The following is a 12326-nucleotide window of genomic DNA, read 5'->3' as shown; positions in this document are numbered from 1 at the left end:
ATTATTTCGTTATTATCTATTATTCCGAGTTCGTGACATAATATCGAATCTCGCCTTTTCCTTCCCACACGCCTTCTTCATTGGTTCGATCCAGCGATCATAAAATCATAGTAGCGTGTCCCGCACACCGACTGACCGACCGACCGAACAATCGAATGATCCATACGACTATTTCGGCAAACATGCCTCGAACGAGAAACACTGTTGCTCTCACCAGAGCTAACCGAAACGACGCAAATATTGATATTGGCCGAGACGACCAACGTACGTCCATCTTCATTGATGGAGACGAGAATTAAGGACGACGTATGGTGACCTTGAAAGAATTCTTGCAACATGCCTCCAATGAGCCTAAATGGTTGTACGAGAAGCTCCAAGTAACCCACCAACGATATGAGGACCATCTTGATGATCGTAAGGCCCGTCTTGCTGAAGAAGAGCTCCGAGGTCAAACCAAGGATGGAGAAATTGTGCTCCTGTGCCGTGATATGGAAGAGGTTAAGCAACAACTCACCGAGGTGAAGACCGAATGTGATGCATTTGGAAGCCATATTGCCGACTGATAATGGATGGCATCAACACGCATCGTGCCTCTGCAACGCCTGCTCCGGCCATCCGAAAGTCGACCAAGATTCCTGATCCCCCTATGTTGGCTGATGGCAAGGAACCCTGATTCGAAGACTGGTTGCTCCTGATGAACCAAAAACTCGCCGCCAACGCTGAATACTTCGACACCCCTCAGCTCCGTATGGCATACGTGGTCAGCTGTTGTGAGGGCAAAGCCCGAAAGCACATCACACCACGCATGCGAGAAGAGGCCCTGAACCTTTCACTGACTCAAAGGACATGCTCGATCACTTGAAGACAATATATAACGATCCGAACCGAGTTACTACCACGAAACATCAATTCCGACAGTTATACATGAAAACAAGCGACAAGTCTCTGTAATATCCTACGATGCAGGGTAGGACGCCCGTCGACCAGATAGGGATGCAATGCCTAAGGATTACAACATGAAGCAACAGGATGAGGGCAGAACTGATTCTTGAGGAAGAGAAGCTGGATACAGAATGTGTGTGTGGTCCTTTGCACCTCTCCTTCTGATCGGCGGTGGCTCTACGCCCTAATTGTGGGGTCTGGGTGCGGGGTGCCTTATCTGGCCGGAGCCTAAGATACACGATAGGACCGACAGTTTCCAAGATTTTCCCTTTACAGATAGACCACGTCGGTGTCGAAAAAAGGCGCAAAAGAAATCTTTGCGCATTGCAAGGAGGGGTCGGGTGTCTACCTATATATTACATGGCACGCCACGTGATACCAACTTGTGGGAACTCGCTCAGAAGGTAGGGACGGTCGCCACAGATGAGTTGTTTTTGAGTAAACTTGGCATGCGGTTTAGAGCGGTACCAGCCTTGCATGAGAGTCCTTCTGATACAAATGAAGCGCGCAGAAAAAATGTATATATAACTTATAGTTATATAGTGAAATAAAAACTATGAAGTATCGCGTATAGCAGTTCATAAACATAACGATTAGATTGACATAGAAATAATGTGAAATAAAAATTTAAATAAAGTAAAGTAACTGGGATTCACAGGCCCGGTGGGTTCGTGCCTGGGATCTGCCTGGGGTTGCCTGTTGAGGCACCGGGATGAGGCAGTGTCACATCCGAATCTGATATAAACCCCTCCATCCTCCAGATCATTTTTATCTCTCTCTCTTAGACAACCAACATGGCAGACATCGCGACTTCTGAGATCCAGATCTACGACCTCCCCACCAAGACCGTCAACTTGACGCCTATGGGAGCGACCGTAGTTCGGGAGATCACCACCAAGATCCAAGTATGTAATCCCGTCCCTTTTGAGATTGAGATCGTATTCTAGCCTTTCCGACAGTCCGGCCTGAATGAGATTACGATCCTGGGCCTCGACCCCAAGGTTGACGTCGACTCCATTCGCATCGAAGGCTCCGGTCCAGCAACCGTCACGGACATCCAGACAGAAGTAGTCCCTCGACGGCTACTTTTCGAGGATGTCTATGGAGAGTCCGACAATGACGATCCTAGCGACAGTGAAGACCCCAAGTTGAAGTCGATTCGGGATGAGCGGACAAGTGCCGAGGAGAGGCTTGACAAGGCTCGCAACGATGAAAACATGGCAGTCCGGGTGCTGAGTCTCATGGATTCTTATGGTAACAGAATGCAGCCTCAGTACACAGAGAGCGACAAGTTTCAGGATTTCCTCGAGCGCTACGTCGAACGATATACGATAGAGAGTGAAAGGCACCGCAAGGCAAAGGCACAAGTGTTGAAGGAGGAGAAGGAGATCGTCGGCCCAATATCAGACAAACTACTGAAGCTTGAAATACAACATCAGCGACGTCGTGACAAAAACCAGCGCGAGCGTGAGCAGGGAAAGTCGCAGGAGATGCGCAAGAGACAGGAGCAACGTCATTTCTGGACGTATTCTGTGGGACAGGTCGTCGTGCATCTTGACAGCCAGTCGCCATTTACGCCCGGATCGAGCCGACGCAGTTCTTTCTCCGTTGTTGAGCAGGCGGCCGACAGCCCAGCGGATTCCAGTGAGAGAGAAGTCACTCTGCGCCTGAGCTACGTCGTGCCTGGCGCGAAGTGGTCCTCTCGCTATGAGATGAGCATCAACACCCCTTCTTCAACCGCTCGAGTCACATACGGCGCGGAGTTCCAGAACCGAAGTTCTGAAACCTGGAGTGATACCAGAGTCACTCTATCGACATCGCAGACTGCGTTTTCCGGGCTTCACGAGACCATTCCCTCTCTGCAGGTCTGGCACGTGAAGCTGATCAATCAAGATGACAGCAACGAACAGCCTTCATGGGAGAAGATCGTTTGCAATGTGTCTGAGGGAGGACGACCGACTGTCGACCCCCGCACTGCCAAACAAGATTATCAGATGCAGCTACAAATTATGGAACAACAGAACAGATACAGATTCCAAATAGCACGCCATGATCAAGATACGCTGGCGCGAGAGGCACCGCAAACACCGCCACCACCCCCACAGCAGCCGCAGGTTGGAGAGACGAGCCTTTTTGGAACGGCAGCACCGCGACCCTTTGGGGGAAATGTGCCAAACCCTTTTTCCTCGCCTGGCACGGGATCGCTCCTTGGAGGAACAGCACCACAGGCGACGCCGGAGGGGCAAGCCGACCAGTTCGTCAGCCGGATGCAGGCACAGTCCGCACCTATAAATATGATGCAGCAAGCCATGCAGCAAGCCGCACCCATGGCAGCATCTGCACCTCCGCCCCCCCAAAAACTAGCGGCTCATTCCTACGAGAATAATGACGGCAATGACACCAACGACGAAAACAACGAAGAAAACTATGACGACGGAATCCCCGAGCCTCCCAACTTTGAATACCAAGACTCGACCCGCCAAGAGTACGGCCTGACAACAACCTACGACCTCCCCGGCCGCCGCACCCTAACCCCCTCAAGCGTCAACCGGCGCCACGCCCTCGCCAAACTTGACCTCAAATCCATAACCCTCCAGCATGTCATTGTCCCGAAGCACCGTGCCGCAGCCTTCTTCCGCGCTCGCATCCGTAATACGTCATCTATCCAGATCCTCCGTGGCAAAGTCGGTATGACCGTCGACAACGCCTTCCTTGGGACAACGACCATGCCCAACTGTGCGCCTAACGATTTCTTCGATATTTCCCTTGGCGTGGACCCATCGATCCTGGTTACCTACGCGAAACCCACGGTGCGCCGTGAGACTAGCGGTTCTTTCTTCGGCAAGGAGGACACTGCGATTTTCAGACGCAGCTGCTGGGTGAAGAATACCAAGACCACTCCCGCGAATATCATCGTGCTGGACCAGGTCCCTATGAGCAATGACGAGAAGCTACAGATGAATATTTCGGAGCCGAAAGGACTGGCCAGGGAGGGTGATAAGGTGGCTATTGCGGTGGAGGAAACCAAGGGTAAAGGAGACGCGTTTTTGGGCAAGGACGGAGAGATCAAGTGGGTTATGCAATTGGAGCCCGGGAAGGATGTGAGATTGGTGCTGGAGTATGAGATGAAGGCACCGAGGGGGAATGATGTTAGCGTATCGTGAGTCGCATGATCATGATGCTTGCTATGGAATGATGATGTTGTTTGTGGTTTGCTACCTTTGGATAGCTTCTCTTTATTTCAGTATCTGTAGCCAGATTACTCTTGAGTGAATATAACTCTAGAGATGAAATATTGACATTAACAACATGAGAGAGATTACCTGATTCGTAGTATCAGTATTAGGAACTCACATGTCCATAGCCTTTCTTAAGGGCAGCAATGCAGATTCATTTCCTTGTGCCTACGTGTTTCCTTTCCCGTTGTCAAACCTTCTAAATCATGACAGCCTTGGCTCCACGTAACGACGAACACCCCAAGCTCTCCAGCCAGTTCTTCTCCAATCAACCCAACCCTATCAATATATACCCCAAAAACGCAGAAGACCAAGCCAATTCTACCTTTTCTACCCGGCCGCATAACAAACATGTCTACTACATCAACCACCAATTTTCCTTCCCCAGTCTCGGCCTCGCCCGTACCGGCCCGCCGAGATCGCCGAGATAGTGATAGCACCCTCCCTCTGCCTCTGGCAACCCCGGCTATTGACGATGCTATTTCCTCGCAGGCGTCTACGATTTCGACACGACCCAAAATGAATATCCTGAGTACGACAAGAGCCGAACGGGCCATGTGGATTTTGAGGTTCATGAAGAGGAGGACGGGACGGGTGTCGTGTCTGGAGGATTACTGATCTGTGCGTGTGATGTGATGTGATGGCAAATCTGCAATTTGCGAATTTGGATACGTATAATTTGGATATTTTGAGAATCGTGTCGTAGTCTACGTCTGCTCATCACTGCCCTGATAATCCGTCTTATAGTGTGAATGACACTGGCCGGCGGGGTGCGAGGGGTTATGGAGATAAAGCCTACAAATGTAGACGAGCGTCGGCGGTGAGCTGAGATTCAGCTGATGTACGAGAAAGCGGGATTCATTCGATCGACTAGTGTCCACGCATTCATTCGCCGAGACATCTTCACCGGCGGCTTCGTGATGATTCATAGACTCGATAGCTGTCCTTCTATTTTGATAGATATTTCCAAATGCTGCAAGTAGATGGATAGTATTTCGAGCATCATTTTCATAACAGCTCTTTCCTTAGCGTCATTGTACTTGAGTGTTTGATTGATAGCGGACTTCCCGGGAAATTATCGTCTTCCCCCACAATATACTTGGTTTAAAATATGGACAGCGCGCTCCATCTTTCTCTGTTCAGATTCACAACTTCTCTCGTAGGAAATAGTACTTTGCAGCCATGGAAACCTCGGTCCCACTCAACCCCAGCGATCTCTTTTCAGCCAGAGACCTGGTGATTGTCCTTACAGGCGGCGGCAGCGATATTATCATCTACATTGCTGAAATTTTCAACCAGGGCAGCCATGACTGACAGCTATGTGCGCAGGCATCGGTTTGGCAATAGCCTCCGTCCTCGGACTAATCCTTGCGATGGAATCTTTTCCGGGGCAGATTGGCGAAACTTTTTTGCTACCAGGTGCACTTCGCGTCGTCAACGGAATAAAAGATGAAGGCATCTTCGTTGAGAAGACTTTCAAGGCACACGTCGCAGATTTCTATTTCGACTTCAGAACCAATGCAGTCGAGCCACTGGGAGCTTTCGTCGGAAAACTTTGTCAGTTCAAGGAGCCGATGCTTCTGAGACGAGCGACTCTGAGATGCAATGTCCCCGGTGCTGAAACGACTCCAGTCCATTACGACCAGATCTTCTTGCGAGCCGGTCCACCGACATCAATTACCGCGTGGATCCCACTTGGTGACTGTTCTGTGACCGGCGGAGGACTGATGTACCTCGAAGACTCGGTCAAGATTGGGAAGAAGATTGAACAAGACTTTGCAGAAAAGGGCAAGGATTTAACCGATGAAGAGCGTATTTCTGCTTATAATAAGAATATGATGGCCGGCGGGTTTTTGGATCGCAATGCAGCCACATTTGGTAAATTCTGGGGACGACGATGGCTCATAACGCCGTACGAGGCCGGCGACGTGGTTTTCCACAATCCATTCAAAATCCATGCAAGGTGAGCAATCTCTTTGTACACCGTGGAAACCAAGTGGAAATCTGACAAATATTGCCCAGCTGTCGTAACGAGAGTGAGGAGGGGGTTGTTCGATTGTCTACTGATTTGAGATTTGTAGACAAAGCCGAGCCTTTCGATCAACGCTGGCTGTGTGATGCATATCAACAGAACGATCCAAACGTCGCTAGCCGACAGAAGAAGAGCCATATGTAGAAATAATTGGCACCTCCTTTGAAAATAGGTGACTTTTCAATGCATTCTGATTCATCCGTGCTAGAATATTACCTGCAAAACCAACAATAATAAACTAGTTGATAAGCGAACGGCGCACTTTCTTTGGATCCTCATATTCAAGCATCAATTACACCACTAAATCACAGTAATCAGTTGATTTTATTCATGAATAACGTACTCCACATGCGAATGTAACACACGGTCGAATGTAACGAAATCGCTCCGCCACGACGTTAACCCCAACATCTCCACCAATGCACCTAAAATTCCATTGAAACTATTTCAGAATTGTCTTCCTCCAACGTCTCTACTACTATCTGACAGGAACGTGCATTGCGTGCGGCCTTTCCGCAATTGCCACAGTGCCGCGCGCGTGTCTCAGTCCGCGGTCGCCGACCAGCCCTAATGCGTATTTCCTTCATTAGTTGTACCTCGATCTCCATTTGATCCCCTAATTCCTGAGCTTCCTGTATTCAACGCGACCCTCCTTTCCTTAGACGTGTTTTTTCAAGCCCTCCGGCGTTTGCTAAGGGCCTCGTTTGCCGCCCGAACATCATGAATCGCTGCTTCATCAAATTCATCTTATGCATTATCCTCCTCATCGTGCCTTTCGCAAGGATGTATTTCTGGATCACTGCGACCATTCGCGATTACCAGGCTATTTTGTTTTTGCTTTGCCATATCGTTCGGAGCTTGTGACAACCATTGTAGTCGAGATCACTCCCATCTGAAATCCAGTTTCATTGAAGTTAAGATATCTGCTTCCTGGACGCCATACTTTGCGGTTATGCTTCGAACGAGCGTAAACCAACGACGAATAGCTTCTGAGTCCTTGTATAGGAATCTCTAATAGTCATAATTCCGATTAGAACGAGCTGTGAGCTCTGGGTGCCGTTTGATAAAGGTGCTAGCCTAGTTTACCCCAACGCGTCCCGCGTCGCGCGTTGCGAGTAGTCAGTTGGCTATATCTTCCACACCAGACAGCCGAGGAGGAAACCCTTTGGAATCTAGATCAAGTATGTGTTCAACAATTGTTGCTTCCTCTAGATCTGTTGAGCCTCCGTAAATTGGCCGATATATTGCATCCTCATCGCATGCCACGCCGGCGGCGACTAAGCTTCTCATGCTCCACGTGATAGAACCTAACAGCGGCTCAGGCGCTTAGATTTTTGTCATTTTACATAGCTTGAAGGGCCAGTGTTACTTGTTTTTATCATGTTTCTAAGGCATCCTTGGTTGTGGTGATATTTGTGGTGGAAGTCGGAAGTCGCGTCGGAGCGATTTCGTGTTACATTCGCCCGTGTGTTACATTCGCATGTGGGATACGTTGTATATAATAAACCCTTTTTTCATATTATTTGCATGTCCTAGAGTTATGCCCAGTCCCTCTGCACCTGCTACAGTGTCGCTGATTTGGCTCAGTCTGTATTTTCCGACTACCTTCCTCGCGTATTTCATGCTCCAGTTGCGCATCAATATCCTTCTGGTTAATCAAACCTTGTCCATCTTCTACAGAAAGTACCCCTTCATGTTGCAGACGGTTTTTTTTTTGCCCGTCGGCGCTTGCTGAGTTCCCGATTTGCCTTCTCTAGTGAATGGACTCGGGCGTTCAAAAAGGCAATTGTATGGGCTAATGCTTGCGTCCCCCTTGCAAGTTGGTCAACAGCAGTATATATTGGTGTTGGAGAGCTGCTCTGATGTCTGGAGATACAAGTCTTGATGAATGTAGACGGCGAAACTGCTTCAGTTGAGTTGTGTGGCATTTGAGAAACCCAATGGTTGGCAGAAGTTGGAGGCAAGTCAGATGATGTTGGTGTCCCTAACCTGACGTCTAGCTTCGACAAAACAGCTTCAGGGTCCAGAGGTACTAAACCAGAGCCTCTGAATCCTGCCTTGACATTTTCTTTGGTCATAGATGTAAAGAATGCCTCGCAAAACGCAATGAGGAAATCAAGTTTGGTAACATGATTAATGTGTGATTTGATGAGTCCTTCTATCTGGCGACTGTATGCCCGCTTGAGTGGACTAAAGCATCCAAGATCAAGTGACTGAAGAATGTGAGATGAGTGAGGTGGCATACAGACGGCGATGATGTTCCTGTCCTTGCAAAATTGGTCAAACTTAGCTGAATGGTGGCTCCCATGGCCGTCAAGCAATAACATCCGATATGCACCCTTCACGCGGGAAGCTGTTTATTTATCAAAATGCTGAATCCATTCAAGGCCAGTCTCATTGTCGGTCCATCCATTATGGGTGGTTTCAATCACCCATTCTGGCGGAAGGTTGCTCTCTGAGTACCAGTCCGCCAGATGGTAAGCTCCTTGAAGTATGATAAATGGCGGGATGCACCACCCATCTGCATTGACTCCCTGGATAACCGTAGCCCATTCCCGATTACCAGGCTGGACTCTTTTTGCTTGTCCACGTCGATCAGCGCGCGTCACTACCATTGAAGGCAGTATAACACCCATCATAAAATCCAGTCTCATCAAAGTTATAGACATCAGCATCTTCAATGCCGTACTTGGCTCGCATATTCCATACACGATTGAATCATGCCTGAATTCTCTCAGGATCTTCGCACAGGGCTCTTTGGTAGTCATATGGGCGATTTAGGCGTGTATTGAGCTCTGGTTGTCTCTTGACATAGTTCAATGCCCAGCGCTTCCCAACACGTCCTGCGTTGCGATCTGCGAGCAGAAGATTCGCGATATCTTCAACATCAGCCAATCTAGGCAAAAACCCTCGCAAGTCCAGATCTAAAACATGTCAAACCATAGCCTCCTTTTCCAGTTTTGTTAATCTAGTTGAATTTGGCTGAAGATCCTGTCGAGCGCTTCTACCGTTCATTCTGGCGCGTAAGGTCGTCTGTGACACGTTATAGATCCGAGCAGCTTCTCGAATACTAGTGCCATCGCGTTTTTTGATAGACTAAATAGCCAACAAGAGTCTACTTTCTTTGGAAGCGGATTCCATTTGTTGTTGTTGAGAAACCACGAGTTGAAGATGAGACGAGGTCGTGAGGCACCAAGTGCGCCGTTCGCTTATCAACTACGTTATCGGAATTGGTATATAGAATTCAACCCCTCTGATTCGACAATGGTCAAGACATATGGTAGTGACTTCGGTTTGTCTTGTTTGATTACCCGCGGGTGAGGGCGAGGTCTAGAAACATGTAGGCGCAAGGAAATGAATCTGCATTACCGCCCTTAAGAAAGGCTGTGGACTGCCGTCCTCAAAACTAATCGCTGGCCTCCTGGATGTGATGCCAATATAGAAGCTATATATACACTGTATAGTGGCGGGCAGATGTACGCCAAGATGAGATGAGTCCATCAGCCGCATGAGCTGAAGTCGTCAGCCGCCCAAGCTGAAGCCACCGGCTGCATTTCGCCCTAACAGTATCCTGAATTCCCATCCCATAGTCAGCCTACTCCTGACGCAGGGTTATATTTTCAGAATGAACCCTAGAATCGTGGCCATGACACATATCATATCATAGGTAAGTAGCAAGAATCTCGAGATCTATGTGACGGCCTGGTCACGTTGGTTGATTATCACGTGAGGTGTGGTTGTTTGCTTTATTGCTTTGTTGATAAATATGGCGTTACCTCCTTTCTTCCTTCCTCATGTTGATTATTCTCGTCGATAGCTACCTAGGTAGAACCCATGAGTTGGACGTTCCATCATCCTAGTAGAGCGCCGTGACATAATAATCAACATCCTCCTTTTATACCTTAGGGAGAGAAATACCAAAGGCTTCTCCCTTCAAGGGATTCGCTGGTGCCGCAGTTCGGGAGCTGGCCAGGCTATAACAGTGTCTCCATTCAAGTTTCCATCCTCAAGTTCATCCTCAAGTCAAGTCAAGCGCTGCTTCAGTTAAGTTTCTAGAGCTCAGGACTGAAACTTCTGTTGTTGGCATATTCAAGTTCAACTTTCAAGAAGTCCAGTGGTTGCGACTATGCTGGCACCCCTTCAAGTTCTCAAGACTTAAGTTTTTCAAGATTCAAGCTCACGATCCCTTTCTTAAAGATCATGGACCCCTTTCAAGAACTCCGAAACGAATTTTCTTCTACGATCCGCGCCCTCCAGAATGAAATCGAATCCGTCAAAAATGAACCCAAACCACTTCAACGACCAAAGCCATGCCTCCCTGATCCCGAGAAATTCAATGGCCAATCTTTGAAGTTTGATACCTGGCTTGCTTCGATGAAGGCTAAGCTTAGGATTGATGCTCCAGCTATTGGTGATGCAGTGGCTCAGTTCTACTATGTCTATCTGAATCTGGAAAGCAAAGTCCAAGCTCTAGTTCTTCCCCAGTTATCTTATGCAGAAGACACCAACACCTGGGATTACAACACCATCCTTGATCAACTATCTCTGGTTTATGACAACCCCAACAAGGTTCAAGAAGCTGAAGATTATCTACTAGTCCTAAAGCAGGATAGTGGTGAATCTGTGGCAGCCTACATCGCCAAGTTTGAGAGGATTCTTTATGAGGCAAAGGGCAAAGATTGGCCTGATGTCACCAAGATTTCAGCGTTCAGGAAAGGCCTCAATCCTACTCTCCGAGGACGTCTCAACCAGCAGTTGAATCTTCCAAAATCATACACTGATTTCCTTCGTGTGGTTCAACAATTGGGAAGTCATTCTTTCAGCTCAAATTCCACCAATGTTTCCCACTCTCAATCACACCAATCTGGCTCTCACACCAAGTCTGATCCTATGGACCTCAGCGTCATCAATATCAACTCCCTGTCAGCAGCGTCCACCTCCCTAGATGAAAGGAACAGACGACGACAACAAGGATCCTGTGTGAGATGTGGCTCCTCTGATCATTGGGTGAAGGATTGTTCCATGAAGGCACACAAGGAATCCAATAAAATATGGAACCAGCAGATGATTGCAAGGTTAGAGGCAAACCGTCTTGATGACCTTAATGATCTCGATGATTGATTTTTGGAGATGTTTGGACATGTTCATGTGTTTTTCTTTTTCAAGTGTCTCATGTATTGTTGCCTTCTCATGTTTTCTTACCTGTGGGTTGACCATGACATTGAGGACAATGCCTATTGAAGCCGGGGGGTAATGTGACGGCCTGGTCACGTTGGTTGATTATCACGTGAGGTGTGGTTGTTTGCTTTATTGCTTTGTTGATAAATATGGCGTTACCTCCTTTCTTCCTTCCTCATGTTGATTATTCTCGTCGATAGCTACCTAGGTAGAACCCATGAGTTGGACGTTCCATCATCCTAGTAGAGCGCCGTGACAATCTAGATCTGCAATTCATGCCTGCCACTATTTTCCAACATACTTGAAGTTTGTTCCATCCCATTCATATACATATTCAGCAACTTCAAATTTCTAGTCACCTTCGACGTTCTTGTTGGTACAGAAAATCTTACCCTGCGGGCTGGCAGAGAAAGCCTTGCAGTATGGTCTAGTCATATCATCAGTAAGTGATTCTGCCAGCACCAGAAATCGATAGATCTTACCCTGCATCACCAGTAAACCCAGTAATCTTGAACCAAGTCCCATCTGCACTCTTGCCGGAGATGTGCGTTTTGACATCATGTGCCTTATAGGCATTCCTCAAGGATGCACCCTGCGAACTCTGAGATGCTCCGGATATGGGAAAAAGATACGCCCTTAGTAAGAAGTCAGTCGCTGTGATATGTTCAAATGGGTTGCTTTCTTCAACATACCCTCTTCCTCCTTGTCCAGATGACGCAAAAGGAAATTCTTATGGGGATGTATAGGCCTTGTTGTCGCTCCAAGAATTCCCGGCCGGTGGCATCTTCAACCCCTTATTCGCTTTCCCCTTGAAAGGGTTCTTGTTGGCACCGCTGCCCCCGACCTTGCGGTGTTGATCTCCCTGGTCCTCATCCATGTGTTGCCTGGGAGCGTTGAGTGTCAAATCTAAAAAAGCAGAGGGGCACTGCCCCAGATCT

General features: G+C 48.1%; 3 protein-coding genes across 3 annotated transcripts; all 3 read left to right on the top strand.

Annotated features, from left to right (window-relative positions):
- Positions 1-308: 308 nt before the first annotated feature.
- Positions 309-563, top strand: ACHE_80139A (uncharacterized protein; the record flags this gene model as incomplete). Its single annotated transcript, XM_043283477.1, has 1 exon — positions 309-563. The coding sequence occupies one exon, from the start codon at positions 309-311 to the stop codon at positions 561-563; it is 255 nt and encodes an 84-aa protein (XP_043140752.1).
- A 1173-nt stretch (positions 564-1736) lies between these two features.
- Positions 1737-4106, top strand: ACHE_80138A (DUF4139 domain-containing protein; the record flags this gene model as incomplete). The annotated part of the gene is made up of 2 exons (XM_043283476.1): positions 1737-1847; positions 1890-4106. The coding sequence occupies 2 exons, from the start codon at positions 1737-1739 to the stop codon at positions 4104-4106; spliced, it is 2328 nt and encodes a 775-aa protein (XP_043140751.1).
- A 1445-nt stretch (positions 4107-5551) lies between these two features.
- ACHE_80137A (uncharacterized protein) lies at positions 5552-6354 on the top strand (the record flags this gene model as incomplete). Its single annotated transcript, XM_043283474.1, has 2 exons — positions 5552-6141; positions 6201-6354. The coding sequence occupies 2 exons, from the start codon at positions 5552-5554 to the stop codon at positions 6352-6354; spliced, it is 744 nt and encodes a 247-aa protein (XP_043140750.1).
- Between the last annotated feature and the right edge of the window lie 5972 nt (positions 6355-12326).

Source organism: Aspergillus chevalieri, chromosome 8, assembly GCF_016861735.1.
Source record: "Aspergillus chevalieri M1 DNA, chromosome 8, nearly complete sequence".
Classification (NCBI taxonomy): domain Eukaryota; kingdom Fungi; phylum Ascomycota; class Eurotiomycetes; order Eurotiales; family Aspergillaceae; genus Aspergillus; species Aspergillus chevalieri.
This window is presented reverse-complemented; position numbering and strand designations above follow the sequence as displayed.